At 37.5% G+C, this 19942-nt stretch overlaps 1 protein-coding gene across 6 annotated transcripts in view; it reads right to left on the bottom strand.

Moving 5' to 3' along the window:
• The window catches only part of EIF2AK4 (eukaryotic translation initiation factor 2 alpha kinase 4), a 112188-nt gene that overhangs the window by 16363 nt on the left and 75883 nt on the right, over positions 1-19942 (bottom strand). For all 6 annotated transcript variants that reach the window (XM_037834325.1, XM_037834328.1, XM_037834326.1 and 3 more), the window contains 8 exons: positions 19598-19673; positions 19055-19176; positions 15995-16044; positions 14877-15045; positions 13632-13748; positions 11737-11802; positions 8856-9026; positions 8281-8415 (listed from right to left, as the gene is read on the bottom strand). In XM_037834325.1, the coding sequence (XP_037690253.1) occupies positions 8281-8415; positions 8856-9026; positions 11737-11802; positions 13632-13748; positions 14877-15045; positions 15995-16044; positions 19055-19176; positions 19598-19673 (906 nt within the window). The remainder of the gene's footprint in view (positions 1-8280; positions 8416-8855; positions 9027-11736; positions 11803-13631; positions 13749-14876; positions 15046-15994; positions 16045-19054; positions 19177-19597; positions 19674-19942) is intronic.

Genomic DNA, 19942 nt, shown 5'->3' on the forward strand with positions numbered 1-19942 from the left:
CACTTCTGGTTAGGAAATAGAGAAGAAACTTTGATTATGGGGGAGACAGTGGTTTTAGGGCAACCACTCTATCAGCAATGTATCGAGTTCAACAAAAGGAAGTGTGTGTGTGTGCATATGTGTGTGTGCATGTGTGTAGAGAGAGAAGTAAGCACACACGTAATGTTAGGAAATGTTAGGAAATGCTGCACCTAGATCTTCACTGTTCAGTATGTCAGCCACTAGCCACCCGTGGCTACTGAGCACTTGAAATGTTGTAACTGAGAAGTTAGGATTTAAGGGATGATTATGATGAATCATTATACAAATATTCCTTTTTTAACTTTCTGGCATATTAGAGTGAACAGAGGGAGATACCTAAAATGAACTGTAATTCAGCTGCCTTGATCTCTAATAACGACAGTATAGCTTTTATCTTGTGTCCTTGTGATTGTAAAAACTTTGTGACTGACCCTCACTTATACCCATTTTGTTTGGTTTTTCGACTTTGGAGTCTTGTGATCATTAAAGTCAGTCCCTAATGTTTATTAATGAAGGGCCTTGGGTCAGCCTGGAACTAATCCACCCCAATTCCAAAGTTATCTTGATAACCTAAGCTGGATCTAACCAAAATATGTAGTAGCTTAGACTTTATCCTATACCTCCTATACCTCATTATAATACTAAAAATCACTCCCATCATCATATTAAGGCCACCATTTTCTTAAACACATTCTGTGACTAAGCATGTAATCAATTTGTGCATCTCAATAATTAGATCACCTTTAATTACATCATCTGGAGCCATTGTGCTCATTATCCTAAAACCTGCCCATCTTTTAATATTGTAAAACCATCAGAATTATTGCAGTTTGAGGAGATACATTTTTGGGTCAAGAGGCCATCTGATCTCTTGCTTTGCGCCTAGCAATAAAGTCTTTCTCTCTTTGAAACCCCAGTGACTTGGGAATTGGGCATTTGAGCGTATCGGGCAGAGAATTCACTGCCTTTGTCCAGTATCAATGTGGCTAATCTGAATTGAGATATGTTGATCATGTAAAAAAGACTCGGGATTGCAAAGACCTGGTATGAAAAAAAGGATGTAAAATAGCTCAATAATTTTAAAGATTTTGAAGACATGTTGAAACAATATTTGGGATATATTAAGTTAAAAAATATATTAAAAATTCTACCTATTTCTCTTTACATTTATAATGTTACTAGAAAATTTAAAAATACATATATAGGTTGTAGTCCTGGACTAAGATGGAGTTTGCACATTTCTCTCTGTTCTTTCTAAGTACAGCTAAAAATTCTGGACATTCTATATAAAACAAACATAGAAAGACTGTGAAAAGCAGAGAGAAGAGGGCAGACCTGCTAAGGACCTTGGGACCAAAGGAACAACATATGGTGAGTTCCCTGGGTTTTCTTTTTCTTTTTTATTAGAGAAGTTGTGGGTTTACAGAACAATCAGGCATAAAATACAGGATTTCCATATGCCACCCTATTATTAATATCCTGCATTGCTGTGGTACATTTGTTACAAGTGATGAAAGCATGTTTTTATAATTGTACTATTAACTGTAGTCTATGGTTTAACTTAGGGTTTGTGTTGTGCAGTTCCATAGATTTTTTTCCCAATTTTTATTCTAGTACCATATATACAACCTAAAATGTTCCCTTTTAATGACATTCAAATATATAATTCAGTGCTGTTAATTATGTTCACAATATTGTGCTACCATCACCAGTACCCATTACCAGAACGTTTCCATTGTCCTAAATAGGAATTCTGTACATTTTAAGCCTTAACTCCCTATTTCCTACCCCCACCCCATCCCCTGGTAACCTATATTCTAGATTCTGACTCTTATTTTGTTTATTCTGCTTATTTCATGTCTGTGAGATCATACAATATTTGTCCTTTTATGTCTGACTTATTTCACTCAGCATGATATCTTCAAGGTTCATCCATGTCGCATGTATCAGAATTTCACTCCTTTTTATAGCTGAATAATATTCCATTGCATGTATATATCACATTTTGTTTATTCATCCATTAGTTGATGTACACCTGGGTTACTTCCATCTTTTGGCAATTGTGAATAATGCCCCTACAAACACTGACATGCAAATACCTGTTTGAATCCCTACTTTCAATTCTTTTGGATATATATCTAGAAGTGAGGTTGCTGGGTCATATGGTATTTTTTTTTTTTTTATTTTTTTTTTTTTTTTTTTTTTTTTGGTTTTTTTTTTTTTTTTTTTTTTTTTTTTTTTTATTTTTTTTTTTTTTTTTTTATTGAGATTGTTCAGATACCATACAATTATCCAAAGATCCAAAGTGTACAATCACTTGCCCCTGGGTACCCTCATACAGCTGTGCATCCATCACACTTAATTTTTGCTCAATTTTTAGAAACTTTTCATTACTCCAGACAAGAAATAAAGTGAAAGATGAAAAAAGAAAAAAAGAAAAGGAAACTCTAATCCTCCCCTATCCCTAACCAACCCCCCTCAATTGTTGACTCCTAGTATTGATATAGTACATTTGTTACTGTTTATGAAAAAATGTTGAAATACTACTAACTGTAGTATATAGTTTGTAATAGGTATATAGTTCTTTCCTATATGCCCCTCTATTATTAACTTCTAATTGTATTGTCATACATTTGTTCTGGTTCATGAAGTGATTTCTAGTATTTGTACAGTTGATCATGGACATTGCCCACCATAAAGAATCAGACAATACCACCAATGTCAAGTGTCTAACATGCCTCTCCTATCCCCCCCTCTTATCTGCATTTACCTTAGTATATCACCTTTGTTACATTAAAGGAAGCATAATACAATGATTCTATTAGTTACAGTCTCTAGTTTATGCTGATTGCATCCCTCCCCCAATGCCTCCCCGTTTTTAACACCTTGCAAGGTTGACATTTGCTTGTTCTCCCTCGTAAAAGAACATATTTGTACATTTTATCACAATTGTTGAACACTCTAGATTTCACCAAGTTACACAGTCCCAGTCATTATCTTTACTCCTTTCTTGTGGTGTCTCACGTGCTCCCCATCTTCCTCTCTCAACCGTATTCATAGTTACCTTTGTTCAGTGTACTTACATTGTTGTGCTACCATCTCCCAAAATTGTGTTCCAAACCACACACTCCTGTCTTCTATCACCCTGTAGTGCTCCCTTTAGTATTTCCTGTAGGGCAGGTGTCTTGTTCACAAAGTCTCTCATTGTCTGTTTGTCAGAAAATATTTTGAGCTCTCCCTCATATTTGAAGGACAGCTTTGCTGGATACAGGATTCTTGGTTGGTGGTTTTTCTCTTTCAGTATCTTAAACATATCACACCACTTCCTTCTTGCCTCCATGGTTTCTACTGAGAGATCCGCACATAGTCTTATTAAGCTTCCTTTGTATGTAATGGATTGCTTTTCTCTTGCTGCTTTCAGGATTCTCTCTTTGTCTTTGACATTTGATAATCTGATTATTAAGTGTCTTGGCATAGGCCTATTCATATCTCTTCTGTTTGGAGTACGCTGCGCTTCTTGGATCTGTAATTTTATGTCTTTCTTAAGAGATGGGAAATTTTCATTAATTATTTCCTCTATTATTGCTTCTGCACCCTTTCCCCTCTCTTCTCCTTCTGGGACACCAGTGATACGTACATTATTGTACTTTGTTTCATCTTTGAGTTCCCGGAGACGTTGCTCATATTTTTTCATTCTTTTCTCCATCTGCTCCTTTGCGTGTAGGCTTTCAGGTGTTTTGTTCTCCAGTTCCTGAGTGTTTTCTTCTGCCTCTTGAGATCTGCTGTTGTATGTTTCCATTGTGTCTTTCATCTCTTGTGTTGTGCCTTTCATTTCCATAGATTCTACTAGTAGGTTTTTTGAACTTTTGATTTCTGCCGTATACATGTCCAGTGCTTCCTTTACAGCCTCTATCTCTTTTGCAATATCTTCTCTAAACTTTTTGAATTTATTTAGCATTAGTTGTTTAAATTCCTGTATCTCAGTTGAAGTGTACGTTTGTTCCTTTGACTGGGCCATAACTTTGTTTTTCTTAGTGTAGGTTGTAATTTTCTGTTGTCTAGGCATGGTTTCCTTGTTTATCCAAATCAGGTTTTCCCAGACCAGAACAGAGGGAAGAAATATTCAGTATCTGGTTTCCCTGCGGGTGTGTCTTAGAAAATTGCTCCACCCTTTGATGCCTCGGGTCACTGTGCTTTTCTGCCCAGCAGGTGATGCCTGTTAGCCTATAATTCTTGACTGGTGTGAGGAGGTGTGGCCGTGTTCCCCCAGGCTCTGGGGTCTGGTTCTGAATGGAAAGGGCCCCACCCCTTTCCTTCTAGAGAAGACAGAGCCCCCAGGTGGAGGTCATTAGCATTTCAATGGTCTCGCTCTCTGCTTGTGCTGTCTCCGCCCTTCCCTGAGTCACAGCCCTGGAAACTTAAAATGACTGGGGCTTTCTCCACTGAGCCGAAAAAGAAACAGATAGTCCCCTTCAGACCCAGTCAAGGCGACCCTCCGGCTCTCCCAGGTCAGTCGTCACCCAAAGCCTCTGTCTGTTTTTTGGGGCTGCCTACCTGTAGTGAGCAGTTCACGCTACTGAAAGCCCCAGTTGGAGCTCAGCTGAGCTGTATTCGCTTGCTGGGAGAGAGCTTCTCTCTGGCACCACTCGGCTCCGCAGCTCGGGCTATGGGGGAGGGGGTCTCCCGACCTGGTTCCGCAGGTTTTACTTACAGATTTTATGCTGTGTTCTCGGGCATTCCTCCCAATTCAGGTTGGTGTATGATGAGTGGATGGTCTCGTTTGTCCCCCCGCAGTTATTCTGGATTATTTACTAGTTGTTTCTGGTTTTTTGTAGTTGTTCCAGGGGGACTGCTTAGCTTCCACTCCTCTCTATGCCGCCATCTTGCCCCTCCTCTCATATGGTAATTTTATACTTATCTTTTGGAGGAACTGCCAAACTGTCTTCCACAGGAGTACAATTTAACATTCCCACAAAAAATGTATGAAGGTTTTTATTTCTCTTCATCCTTGCCAAAAGTTATTTTCAATTTTTAAAATAGCCATCCTAGTGGATATGAAATGGTATCTCATTGTGGTTTTGATTTGCATCTCCCTAACAGTTAATGATGTTAAGCATCTTTTCATGTCCCTTTTGGCCATCTGTATATTTTCTCTGGAGAAATGTCTATTCAAGTTTTTTGCCCATGTAAAAATTAGGTTGTCTGACTTTTTATTGTTGAGTTGAAGAAGTTCTTTATATATTCTGAATATTAAACTTTTATTGGATATGTGGTTTCCAAATATTTTCTCCCATTGGGTAGGCTGTCATTTTACTTTCCTGATAAAGCCCTTTAAGGAATAAAAGTTTTTAATTTTGATGAGTACCATGTATCTATTTTTTTATTTTGTTGCTTGCACTTTGGGTATAAAGTCTAAGAAACCATTGCCTAATGCAAAGTCCTGAAGATGCTTCTCTACATTATCTTCTAGGAGTTTTATGGTTCTGGCACTTATATTTAGGTCTTTGATCCATTTTGAGTTGATTTTTGTATATGGTGTGAGGTAGGGGTCCACCTTCATTCTTTTGCATATGGTCGTCCAGTTTTTCTAGCACCATTTGCTTAGGAGACTATTCTTTTGCAATTGAGTGGTCTTTGCCCCCTTGTCAAAAATCAGTTGGCCATAAATGTAAGGGGTTATTTCTGAGCTCTCAATTCTATTCCATTGATCTCTATGTCTGCCCTTGGCTTTTCCATTTCTGCAAATAAGGATAAATAAAAAAAAAAAAAATTCTTGGAATTTTGATTGGGATTGTGTTGAATCTGTAAATCTCTTTGGGTAGAATTGATATTTTAACAATATTTAGTCTTTCAATCCGTGAACATGGACTGTCCTTCCATTTATTTATGTTTTCTTTGATTTCTTTTAGCAATGTTTTGTAGTTTTCTGTATACAAGTCCTTTACAACCTTGGTTACATTTATTCCTAAATATTGATTCTTTTAGTTGCTATTGTAAATGGATTTTTTTCCCTGGGTTTTCTTTTTGCCTTATATATCTTGGACTGGATGCTAGAGAAAGTGGCAACCCAGAAATGCCACTGGGTGCAGATAAAAAAGCTCCAAGAAAAGCCTGCTCCTTCTAGCTAAAGGACTAGGAAAGGGATAACGTAACAAGCCAGAAAACTTTTATATAATAACTGCCCTGCTTCAGCTAAACATCACAGTAAAACTACAGGCCCTCTCCCACCTGAAAAGCCTGAGTGAGGATCCTAGACATCTACCCTTGCCCAGATGTAATGATGTCTGTTCTCCTTTTCCCCACCCTCTCCCTGCCCCACTCCCAGCAGGGTGGCATCAGAGAAGACCAAGAAGGAAGCTGGAATTTTCATCTCTGCCCAAGGTAATGAGCACCCCAAACAGTGTCAGTTGTCCTGGGGATCCTGGACTTCCACCCTGTCCAAGCAGTACCAAGGTATCTTTGCCCACTGGGGTAGAGTCAGAGGAGGCTGAGTACAAAGCTGGAACTTTCACTATTACCAGTGGTAACAATGCCCATGGCCCCCACGGTGTCAGAGGAGGCATGTGGGAAGCAGTAATGAGGAGCCCCACCCCCTCCTACAAGGTTGGTGACAGCAGAAGTCTAGTGGGAAGCCTGAGTTCCTACCAGTACTTAGCAATAACAAGGCTGAGTGGGGAACCAGGACCTTCACCCTCACCTGGCAGTAGAGAGGCAGTGCCTCCTTTTCCCCACTGGTGTGGTGTCAGAAGAGCCCTGCTAAAACTGAAGATTTAAATAAGATTCAGAGTGTCATAACATAAAACCTCAAATACCTAGGATACAACTGAAAAGCATATGTTATACCAAAACCCTGGAAGCTCTCAAACAGAATGAGAAAAGAGAATCATCAGCAATATCAAGATGACACAGAAGCTGGAATTATATGACAAAAATTTTAAAGCAGCTATCAAAAATGCATTGAAAATCATTTATGTGTATGCTTGAGACAAATGAAAAAACAGTAAGTCTCAGCAAATAGAAGCTAAAAAGCTTACTGGAAGGGCTCAACAACAGAATGGAGATGAGAGAGGAAAGAATTAGTGAAATTGAAGATAAAACAATAGAAATTACTCCATCTAAAAAAATAGAAAATAGGCTGAAAAACAAAATGAATGGAACCTTAGGGACACGTGGACTATAATAAAAGATCTAACATCTTTGTCATCAGAGTCAAGAAAGAGAGTTGGGAAAGAAGGCAGGGCTGGAAAATATTTGAGGAAATAATGACTGAAAAATTTCCCAAAATGGCAAAAGATGTCAACCTACAGTTTCCAGAAGCTGAGCAAACCCCAGACAAGATAAACCCAAAGAAATACATGCCAGGATATATCACAATGAAATTTCAGAACACTAAAGATAAAAAAATAAATTTTAAAAGCAGCAAGAGAAATGACACCTTTCCTATAGGGGGCAAAACCACTCTCAGTGGCAGCAGATTTCTCATCAGAAACCATGGAGGCCAGCAGGAAGTGGCATCACATTTTTCAAGTTCTGAAAGAAAAGAACCATTAACTCTAAATCCAAAATCCAGCAAAATCCTTCAGGAATGAAGGGTAAATAAAGACGTTCTCAGACAGGAATACTAAGAGCAAAATTATTGATAAATACAATAGACTTTCCTTTTCCTCCTGCATTTCTAAATTGTGTTTGACCGTCAAAGCAAGAAGTATAACATTATCCGCTGTAGATTTCAATGTGTGTAGAGGAAATATATAAGACAATAGTACAAATGGGGGATGGGGTAAAGGGATGAAAAGGGAGGTAAGGTTTCCATACTTCATTGGAACTGGTAAAATGCTGACACCAGTAGATCTCTATGGAGATGGAATAGTTCTGTATCTTCATTGCGTGGTGGTTACAGGAATGTACCCATGTGATAAAATGGCACAGAACTATACACATACATTATACGAATGTCAATTTCCTGGTTTTGATATTTTACTATAGTTATGCAAGATCTAACCACTGCGGGAAGCTGGGTGAAGGGTACATGGAACCTCTCTATACTGTCTTTATAACTTCTTGTGAATCTGTGATTATTTAAAAATAAAAGTAAAAATTATAATGTGGCTCACATTATATTTCTATTTCTAGATGAAAGATATGAAGGTGTTGAATTATACTGCTGATTCATTTTTTCAGCAGATTTGAAAATATTTAAACAAGAAGAGAAAGAAATAAAATTAAGTCAGAACAAAAAAATAAGAGGCAAGCCCTTACCAGCAGGTCATATCTGCCACCAGCTGCAAGGATTTCTGGTACAGCCCGTTGCCTTCGTTTGATGAATGCCACAAACTGGAAGATAATGCCATTGTGTTGTTGCACCTTGTAAACCAAGCCCAAATTGACTAGGACCTGTAAAGTGAAATGCCACAGAAATTTAGAGTGGGCTCGAGACTTAGGATGCGGAATACAACTCTGAAAATGCTGTTTCCCATCAGCAACATCAGAACAATCTATTTAGCATAAACAAAATATTCAGTAAGATCTGGCACAAAGTCTGTTTAACTGTATATCCTGCCAACTAAGAGAAACTCTCTTTCAGGAATAACCACCTCTCCATGGCTAATTAACAATACAGGAATTGCTGCACAATAGGAATTGTGATGCTTTAAAGAAATCCTGATTTAAGCCAAAATTATTACTAGATATCAAATGCTCCAAAAAGCAGAAAGCAGAGTTTTTCTGAAAAATAAATGACTTATTAGCAATAATAAAATAAAATCCATTTCCCCCTTGCGCTACTATTATTAATGCTACAAACGTATACTGCCAGAATCAGAGAGTTGCCTAACCTGTAACTTTATGCCAAGTTTCTTCAACAGTCCAACAACCTCTTCCAAATCTTTTAAACCATATTTCACCAATTGGGCAACAGCTGTCTTCTGTTTTATTAAAGAATTTATTGTTGGTGTTAGATCTTGCAAATCTCCCTTCTGCTCAATAAATTTGTAGAGGCGACACAGCTGGAAAGCAAAGAAGCATTGTTAGCTTCCAAATCATGGCAGGAAAAGACTCACTCTGCACTGTGTTTGATACACAGAGTGGGACAGGCAGAGCTTTTGCATCTATGAGAGGGGGGCTTTTGTGGTCAAGGGTTATTTTAGCCTTTGTCACAACTCTTGACTAAGGATTATGTTTTCCAACAACTCTAAGGCCTCTTGCAGAAGTGCTTTAGACATGTATTTACAGTTTTTACTCATGCACAGTTAATGTTGACCCCAGCAGAGTAGACCTCCATTATATATTTTCAAGCCAGTATTGTTCCTCTTTACCTTTCTCATTCTCATGAATTCCCATTATTATGGGTACATACATGGGGGTGGGGGTGGGGGACAGAAAGGCACAAAGTCTGACTCATTTTAATACTACACTCAGCCAGAAACTCCCTCTCCTCCCTTTGCTTGAATTAATTCTATATGTAGCCTTGGGATGAAGCTCGGATTTCATCTCCCGAACCATCTTTCCCTTGGCCCAGACCTCGAATCCAGCTCTGACCAGCTGTACCTATTTTATCTACCAAAGGAGGGCTGGGTTTAGAGATTATCTGTCTGTGGGCCAGGCATAGTCCCTGGCACATAACAGGCAAAAAAGGAAATAATCATGATCACAAAACAGGAAAGAAAAGTCCCAGGAGCTAAAGAGGAAACTATTAAGAAACAAAATTATAGCTATACTAAGATTACAGGCAAGTAGAACCTGGTTCAAATATAAATTGGCACATGGAAACTAAGAGCTGAATGAAGGCAGTTAAATATAGCTTACTATAATAGATAATCATAAGTCACTCGTATTTTTAAAAATCCAAAAAAGGTTAAAGTCTCTTATAATCAGTTTACTTTTATTAAAGATAAAATTTTGAAACTATAGAAGTCTCTGATTTAAAATTATTTTTCTTCCTAATGAAATAAAAAATTATTTCTTCTCAATACATTTTAACATAAAATTAACCCATTAATAAACTACCAGAAGTACTGGAGTCAGTCTCCCCAGATTTTTGTTCTCACCCTAACAACTACTCCGTGTGACTATGAACAAGTTTAGGGAGTCTCATCTGTAAAACAAGAAGAGCGTGCCATATATTTGAAACTCTTTTGCAACATTTCTATTTCCCTTTCTATAATCCTTAGAGTTCCATTTTGAAATAATGAAAATACCAAATGCCTTTATTAGATACTAATTCTCCCATTTTAAACTAATCAAACATAAAACTTCTAATTAATACTTGTTCCCATCATAAGATAACCAGTGGGTTGAGATTTAGCAAAAAGCAAAGAAGTTGACATTTTAGCAATCAATTCAGCTCTATCATGTGCAAATGTTAACTATTTGTGAGAATTTTTAAAACATGAAATTAGTTCAAAGAACCTTTTGGGCTTGAACCATCAGGTAGGGAAGCCCTGAATTTGACAGTCTTTTAAGTTAAAGTTGTATGATTTATAAGTTCAAGCTTTCCTTGTACTTCAGCAAATTGTGCTGTTTATAAATGGGACTATTTCTGCATGTAGGTGTGTGCTTTGTACATGTCTAGGGTATTATGTACATAAGGTTCTTCATATTTGAATATTATGCCATTGGGTCATTCATTAATATCTCCTCCAATATTAAATATTCAAATGTAAATATTTGAAACCCTACCAGGCTCAATTTTCAGAACTCCTAGTGCTATGCATCTGGTTTACTTTCCCTGCTTGCATACTGTATGAGCAATTTCTTTACAGTGGCTTACACATACCCTGTAAAAGTTGTTCTAAGAGCTGAGAGCAGATATATGCTACCTGTATTCCCTCATGGCTTTTTTAATGCCCACATGAATTAAGAAGTCAAATTCAGACTGTGGGCTCTTCAACTTATTCCTCTTTATATCTCCAGCACTATGCCTGCCACATTGCAGATGTCCAAAAGGTTGAGTGACGTGCCTATATAGAACTATATTTTGATCTATCCTATAAGGAAATTTTGCTGATCACTACAGGATCATGTAATGGACTGTCAGACTGGGAGCGAGACAGGTTCCGGGAATATTCAGAAAAAAAAATCTCTTCTTATATAAATATTCAAGAAGATGTAAGAAATCCCTGTTATCTTCTGTTGTTCAGCTGCTTGGTTAAATGTGGGTTACTGTACCAAAGATCTGGGTTTGATTTGATGCCTGTAGGGAGAATATGATGAACCTGTTTACCTTATAAGATTTTCCTTGTTGCCAATGGGCTCATATATAAGATTTTAGAAGTAGAAAATGTACCAGGAAGACAAGTGCTCCAATTCAACACTGTTGAGTCAGAAGACCTGGGGAGATGCCCACATGAATTTGCTGAGCTCTGTGCCTCACGCTAGTCTATTTCAGGGGGTGACAGCTAGTACTAGATCCGCTCAGTGGGAGGCTGTACCCAGGACAGCCTTTGTGAGGGATGTAAAAGAAAATATCTGGTGACCAAGTAGAACAGGGCGAGTAAAGCACATCAGGAAGAACCATGGAGAGACATTCTTTGATCACAGCATAGTTTCTTCCTTCTCCTAATCCCAGAGGTTGCCTATTAACCCTCAAAGGAGAAAACTGTGCCTGTGAGGCAGCAGGAAGTGCTGCTCCCTTACTGCAGCAAGAATTTGGTGACATTTTTCTGGCATCACAAAATTACAGAGAAAGCTGTAATAACACCGTTAGAAAGTACTTACTCTATTAGAAGACAAAGACAGATTACAAAATTTGGCTTCCACTTCTCTCCTCGTCAGTTTTTCTGTCTAATGTAGAAGAAAAAGTAACAATGAGAGCCCCCAAATTTGGCCCTGGGTAAAGATACAATTTCCAGGCTAATTCTGACAATTATATCTTTCATTATTGGACAAACTACTACCAATGATGAAGGATGAGTTTAATTCTGTAATTAAAAAAATTGTTTTTCAATTCACATAAAACCATAACTAAAGTTGTTTTAAAATTTGGAAAATCCTGACATAAAGGAATTAAAAAAGAGAAAGTTGTACTTGTTGAATGGTGAGGTAATGCAGACCTGGACAGGTGTCATCAGGGGTTTCTGTTTGAATGGGGAGGGAATCAGTTGGAGCTGTTCTCGCCTAATGTAAGCTAAGTACTGATCAGCTCTGAGCATTTCATCACACACTGGCAAATGGGATTGTGGCTCTGGGATATGAACAAGAATGAGCTGAAGCCCCTCTGCACAATCCTTTGCATTTCTGCCAGGGTCTGACTGACAGATTTTCTTGTATCTGTCACTGCCAAAGCAGCAGCAAAACTGTGTGGGTAGAAAAGAACCATTAAGAGACAAAGTTTAGGTCTTTGATTTATACTTGCCAGATGAAAGAAAAGCCTTTTGGTATATAAAAAGAACAACAAGTCATTGTGGACTTCCGCTATTATTTCTGCCTTAATCACAGACTGCCTGGCACTGTTACTGAATCTCCTTGATGCTTCTTATTTCCTTTATTTTATATATATATATCATGAAAAGAAATTAGAAAAAATAACATTCACCTCTCTCCTCGTACCATAAAATAACACTATTTTAATTTTTCAATGTTTCTGCTCCAGGCTCCATGTCTGCATTCATACTATAATATAATGATTACTATGATGTGGCTAAATTAGGGAAGAGTAACTAAAGATGCTAAAACCCTGGTACCAAAGAAAAGGGTGATAAATGGGGCTCCAAGCCACTCTCCCCTAATTCATTCAATGAAAATCTAGAAATGACCTTACAATAAGTATGGGCAAGTTGGAAGAGTTAAAGGCAGGGCATAAGCCTTTTATTCTCAATGCTAACACTCCCTCTCTTGGCCTCTGTAAAATAAGGATAATAAGAGCACTTGTTGTGAGGATGGAGTGAGTTAATCCATGTAAAGTGCTCAGAACAATGCAGGCAGGTGCTCAATAAATGTTATAAAAAACATATATAATAATTATACAAATTTTTTTTTATTATTGGCCATTATCAGCACCAATTACTTAGTGACTTTTTGCTTTAAGAAGCAGGTTAGAAAAGAACTTTATTATCTATAAAATAAGATAATTCAATCATTTTAAATCAGAGGCTACCCTTCTCAAAAAAGCACACTGGGGGATGGTAGTAGTGTGTGTCATAGTACAGAATAAGAGCTCAAAAAATCCTTGTTAAATGGTGATATAATCAAAGCCAATTGGTTCTTTCACTTAGAGCAACGAGGGAAAGAGATAAAACTCCCAAGTCATCAACTTCTGATGTTCATTTTGAATTCTGCATGAACAAACTAATACAGCGGGTTATTATGTTATATTTCTTGCTCCTTTTAAAGCAATAGAATAGACGTGACCAGGTGAGAGGGTTGGACTGTGAGGTATAGTGATGAGTGCAGTCTTGTGTTGAATTCCAGATTTTAAAATGCTTCTAAGTAACTATGAACTGATGTCTAACTCATAGTTTATCTGTTTCCTGAATTTCAGTGCAATGCAGACAGATTCCCTTTGTCCTTAAGAATAAAAAGTCTAGACTTGACTATAATAGTTCTGTTGTATCAGTAAGAAAATATCCTAAATTATTTCTTTCAACATCAAGTCATAGAAACAAAATACTTACCACAGCATCATACAGAATAACATAGACTTGACTGAGTTTATCTTCTGGGATCCCACAGTGCAAGAGAATTGCTTTCAATATAGTGGTATGGTTTAAGTAAATACTATAATTTCTTTCCTAGGATACAGGACAAAAAATTATTTTTATCATAAAAGCAATATAGCTACATGACCAAATCTGGAATCTTACTATCAACTAACCACTGTAACACAATGGAAGGATTGAGTTTTAGTGTATTTCTTTCTGTTTATTTTTTCATATGCGTTCTTTTTACGTAGTCGTACTCAAAGAACATAGCTTAACACTTTATGATCCAAAATGCTCTGATAGGCCTTCAGTTATGTAAAAAAGCCTGTGAGAGTTCATGCAGATATCAAAGAGAGAGAGGATCTGGTTCAACAGTAATTGACCTATAAGCACAGGCTGGTGGGAAGTTATTGCTACTTTTATCCACATAAGTCAGTTCATAAGCATTTGCACAGTGGTGAGCTGTGCGCTGAACGAGGTGTGATGGGGTTCAGAAAAAGTGGACACGTGGGCTCTGCAACTTACTCAGATTGGAGAAAACAACTACCACAACTCCAGGTGGTGTATGGATGTCTCATAGTAAGTGCTATAAGAATTGAGAAGAAAAGGGGACCAACTAGTGAGGAAGGAGCAGGCTCTGTGGGGAGAAAAGATCCCAAACTACAGCTGGGCAGACAAAAGACTTTCTAGATGAGGAACTGTGATGGCTGACTGAGGGCACGATGGCGGGAGCCCACAGAGCATGCCTGTGGGAAGGGATGGGGATGCCTGACTAGGGTAAACGTACTGGAAGCTGCAGGGAGTCACACTGGCTAGGCAGGGTAAAACACACTTAAAAGTAAAGCTGGAGAGTTAAGAGAGAGGGTGGAGGAGGGAGCCACTGAGGATTCAGGACTGTGAACTAGTAGGACTAGTTAATGCTAGTAGGACCCATAGCCTGCTTTTTTTGTGTTTTGGAGGTATGGGAAGAGAAATAACACTCCTTCCCCTCCAAACAAAACAAAACAACAACAACAAAAAGCAGACAAAAATGAAACCAGTTCCTATCAAGATTAACCTCAAAAGCAACATCATCAGACTCTTCAGTTACTTTAGTAAGGATGGGATTCATTGCCTGCAGAAACTAAGAAGGGCAGTTCTGTAGTTGTTGCTTCCCCTTCACATCTGGTGAAGGGCTCAGGCAGGGGTAATCTCAGAATGTTAAATTGGGAAAGCAACCTGAAGAACTGGAAACTCTTGGATGATTTCATAGATAGTGTAGATGATTTCAGCAATGGGCAGGGAGCTGTTGGTGGTAGAAGTAACAATATCAAATGCACATTCCAGAAGTTCTTTGGGATGAAATCGGTCTAACTTGCGAGGTCTGAACACACGTTCTATGCAGTATCTGGAGAGAGAAACCCAGGTTTTTATGGTCATCCTTATTAGAACAAATATATTTAAGAAACTGTTGAACAAAATAGAAGAAACAAATAAAAACATTTAATTGGTGGTAAGATCAAGAGGGCTTATGGACAGAATGGGCCAGAACAGTCTTGCCTTGTGATCTACATTCCAATTCCTAGTTTTGCCACTATTAAACTGTGAGGCTTATTATTATTTTTTAAAATGTCTGAAATAGAGATGAAATTACATAAAAACAATTCTACGTTAAGTGCTGACTTTTTACACAGGGTTACCCACACTTTAGGACTATGACTATTAACTGCTCACTTGCAGCTGAGAATAAAAACACATAAAGGGCTTTGATTTCATTTGAAGACAGAAACTTTAAAAGAGGGTGCCTCCTTGAGAATAATACTGCCCCAATTTATGAAGATCTCAGTGTTTGACTCCTGTGGTATTTAAACATACAGAAAACCTTTTTCCAACACTAAGTGCCTGGAGGTCCTCAGCATTCAGCCTTCCTGCTGGGCTTACTCCGCTTCTCTACAAGCAGCTTTTGTTCAGTTACCTGTGTAGGCAGTTTTCATGCAGAGACCATTGGCCACTTGTCCCTCCAATTAAATTTTAAAAGCAGCCATCTGTGATTGAGAACAGCCAGATGTTTTTTCAAGCAACCATTTGTGAAAATAATTAGTGTTGTTGCTTGGGGACATTTAAAAGGCACAGCATAGACTACAGGAATTTCATGGTTTCCCACTGCTACATTCCTCCTAAAGCGGAGGCTGACAGTCCTCATCACTTCAGAAAGTGGTATTGCAGCTGGGCTTTCTGACATTCCAAGCTCATTACTTTGAACCCAAAATGCTTTACTGTGAAAGGATCACAGTAATAAAACATCCTCTTTCGTCTCTTTCCACAACCACCAAATGGAAACTCCCATTGTTTCTTACCTTTTTAAATTCAATATATTATTTCTTGCCACATATCTTGCAAAAGGAATCTGAAAGATAAATGAAGTTTTAAAAATCAATGTCAAGATGTGTTAATTACCACACACTTTTTTCTTAAAATAGCTTTACTGAGATAAAATTCATAAGGTTCACCCTTTTAAAGTGTACAATTTGTTATTTTTAGTGTATTCACAAGGTTATTTGAAGGTTAGTTTTATGTGTCATGAACATGGCTAGGAAAGCTAGGCTGTAGTACTCAGTTATTTCATCAAACACTAAGCTAGGTGTTGCTGTGAAGGGATTTGTAGATGTGATTAATATCTACAATTTGTTGACTTTAAGTAAAGGAGAAAACCCTGATGATGTGTGTGGGCCTCATCCAATCAAGCTGAAGGCCTTGAGAGCAAAACCAGGTTTCCCCATGAGGAATGTCAAGACTACGGTATCAGCTACTGCCTGAGTTTCCAGGCTGCTGCACAGATTTCAGACTTGCCAGCCCCCAAAATCACGTGAGCAAATTCCTTAAAATAAATACTTTTGTATTTATATACTATTGGCCTGTTTCTCTGGAGAACCGTGACTGATACAGTTGTGCCCTGATTGCCACTCACACCCTTCCTGAAAATGTTCCTGGGTGCTTAAGTCAGCGACAGACTACACCGTGAGACAGACCATCAGTCTTATAGGGCATTTCTCAGGTTTTTAACTTTGAGAAAAATTCACTTTTAGTTAAATATACTCTGCTAAATGTTTATTATGTAAATTAAAATCAGTGCAAGTCCATTTGTTTCTCAATAAAAATTCTTATTTATGTTAGGAAGATTCTAGCTAGGTTGGTGGGCTGAAGAGATTTCTTTCTGATTCAGCCTAGTAGATCCATGCCTTGATGGCAAGAGGCAACATCTTAGCTTAACCTATGGCATCAAGTTAATAAATGACATTACAACCACCTTCTCAGTAAGAAAAATACAAGTGTAATCAAGATCTGTAAAAAAAAAAAAAAAAATTGGTGCAAGTTATTTGGTCCCCTGCAAAATTTTTTTGAAAGCATCATTTACAGTAATAGACTCAAAATGGGTATTATCTCTTGCAGTGACATTCCTGACTTTCCTAAAGATCTCTTAGGAGAATTTCTTAATAACCACTCACAATTAGTAACCACAACTTATAAAACTATTGTCAGATCGCCCCAAGAGACTTAACGTAGTATCATTAATTAATGGGTCAAATTCTCAAAGGGTAATCACTTTTTATTTATTTTTTGCATCTGAGCAGCTCACAGAAAGGGAGTTGATGATTAGAAATTTGTACTTTAGTCTCCTAACATTTAGAGAATAAGAAGCCATTTTAAATACAACAATATAGCTATGTAAATGTTGGTACTTTTACCCCTTCTTTAGCAGAGACAAAACATCTAATATACTATCTATTCACTCCTAACTTAAAATAATTCCAAACCACTTTACTTACTGTTGAAGGAAAACAGAGGCCAACAATATGGAAGGAATTTTCTCTTAAACAATAAAAGCAAAACATGCTTTTGCAATAAGCCACACCACATAGATATGAAAAATTAAGTTAAAGGTTTAAGTGTATTCTTTGACACCTTACTCGATGGTGATACAAAGAGGGTCATTCACATACATATAAGAGCATGTTTATACCTACATATACCATGTGCACACACACAAAGTGCACCTTATGCATGCACACATTAAAAAAAAAACTTTCTTTATAACAAAAATGGGAAATTAGATGCCCCTTTGAAAGTTTTTTTCAGCTAACAGTATACCATAGACATTTCTACAGATCAAATGTAGATATATCTAAATATATCTGTATATTTGACTTTATACATACATAACATACATGTGCATTCGATCATATAAAAGTATAAATCTAAATTTTATTTTTAATAATTGCCATAATATTGATGCACTATAAATTAGTCAATCATTTTCTTACTGATGAACATGGAGTTTTCACTTTTTGTTCACCACAAAAATAGTGCAATGAACATCCTTTTAACATTCACATAGTAATGTGTTTTTATTTCTTTGGATAAATCCTTCAAAGTGGGATTGTTATTCAAAGTGTACAGTATATGCATTTAAAAATTTTTAAATTTTATTAAATACTTTCAGATTACTTTTCCAAAAGATTAGCAATTTACATTCCTATCACTAACGTATGATAGTACCTATTTCTCTGTGCTCTTGCCATCCCTGGATGATAATAATTTAAATATTTTTGCCAGCATTTTGGGTGAAGTTAATATAGCTTTGATTTGCACTTCTTTATTATTAGCAAGGCTGAAATCTTTTCAGATGTTTGTCAGCCATGTCCATGTTCTCTTTTGAGAATTGGCTGGTTATATCCATTCCTCATTTCTCTACAAAGCTATTGTCCTAAAAAATAATTGAAAAAAGCTATTTTTAAGTGCTCTGTGTATGCTGAGGTATGAAAGCCTGTCTGATGTATGAATTGCATGTTTTCTTCCAGTCAGTTGTGCGGTGCTACAGATGTGCTTCCCAGCAGCCAATAGCATGTGTAAGGAATGATTGGTAAGGATGTTGCTGCCACAGGGAGCCCTGGGAGGTCAGAAGAAAGGAAGCATGAGAAAAACTCACCATGCCCAATTAGCAGAGACATTTGCTGTTACAAGAGTTTAATTATTCTAGACATTAACATGTTAAGATGTTACTGAAGATCTGGCAGGAAGCAAAGGAAAAAAACTACACTTATTTGTCTGAGTTGTCCAGGTTAACCTGCTGGGGCCATTAGGCGGAGCTCAGTACCGAGGACAGATGTGGCACCTGGAATGCAGGTTCCGGGTTCTAGGGCCATAAGCACTTGTGCTATTAGCAAGGTCAAACGTTGCTAAGTGCAGGGTCAAACGTTTACTAAATTCTAATTATGCTCTCACCCTAATAACTCCCTTAAGAATAAGGTTCTTACAGATGACATTTAGAAGATAAGCCTAGAGAAAAAGATAATCTGTAGGGGTAATCCTTTAACATGGACACCATCACTGTGTCCAGACTGTTGGAGGAGCCTCACCCGCAGGTCGAAAGGAAGCATCACCAGCATCCCACTGTGGTCCATGAATAAGGCGGCTTCATTGTGCTCATATATTTGCCTGTTTCGGGGAAGCAGTAGTGGAGTACATAATTCGACAGCTCCTATAAAATTAGAAAACATAATTAATCGCTAGGTTCCCATTCTTCCAAGGAGGCAACTTAAAGGAACACAAATCTGATAGTTAAGCAGTCTGCTACTGGGACCACTGAAATCATCATCAGTTTATCTTCCTTCAATTGTCTAAACTGACTAATAATGGAGAGCTCATCTAGATTAAGTTTGTCAGTTAAGTCCTACTGCTGACTCCAGAAAGCAGCTGTATCTTAGAAGCAAGGTTATCAATCTTCGAATCAGTTTCTCCATAAGCTAAGCTATAAAAATAAGCTTAAATTTCAGGTTATATCAATTGCTTGTAAGTGAATTTAAAAGTAAAATATGGTTGTATTCAAATCCACTCACACCATTTCTAATGATGAACAAACACCTTTTGAGAAGGAATAAGATTTTTTTAAAAGGACATACCATGCCTTTTAAAGATGCGGATGATGGTTTCACACACATGTTGTTGTATCTTGGCTGTATGGATTGAGAAGCTGCCCTAAAACATGACCAATTAAAATGACAGTATCAAAGCATAATCAGAGATATCCTAAAATAATAACATGTGGCTCACAGAATGTTCTACATTGTTTATTCCCAGGATCACAAAAGAGATGCCAACATGTCAGTCCATCTTTGAAGAAATTCAGGGAGAACAGACCACATGCCTTGCTTCAGAATGCATGTCCTTACCTTTCCAGAAAAGGGAACACTGCCTGAGTTCAACATCCAAGCTCTTAATCACTCCAGCATATGTCTTTCAGAGAG

Source organism: Choloepus didactylus, chromosome 4, assembly GCF_015220235.1.
Source record: "Choloepus didactylus isolate mChoDid1 chromosome 4, mChoDid1.pri, whole genome shotgun sequence".
NCBI lineage: Eukaryota > Metazoa > Chordata > Mammalia > Pilosa > Megalonychidae > Choloepus > Choloepus didactylus.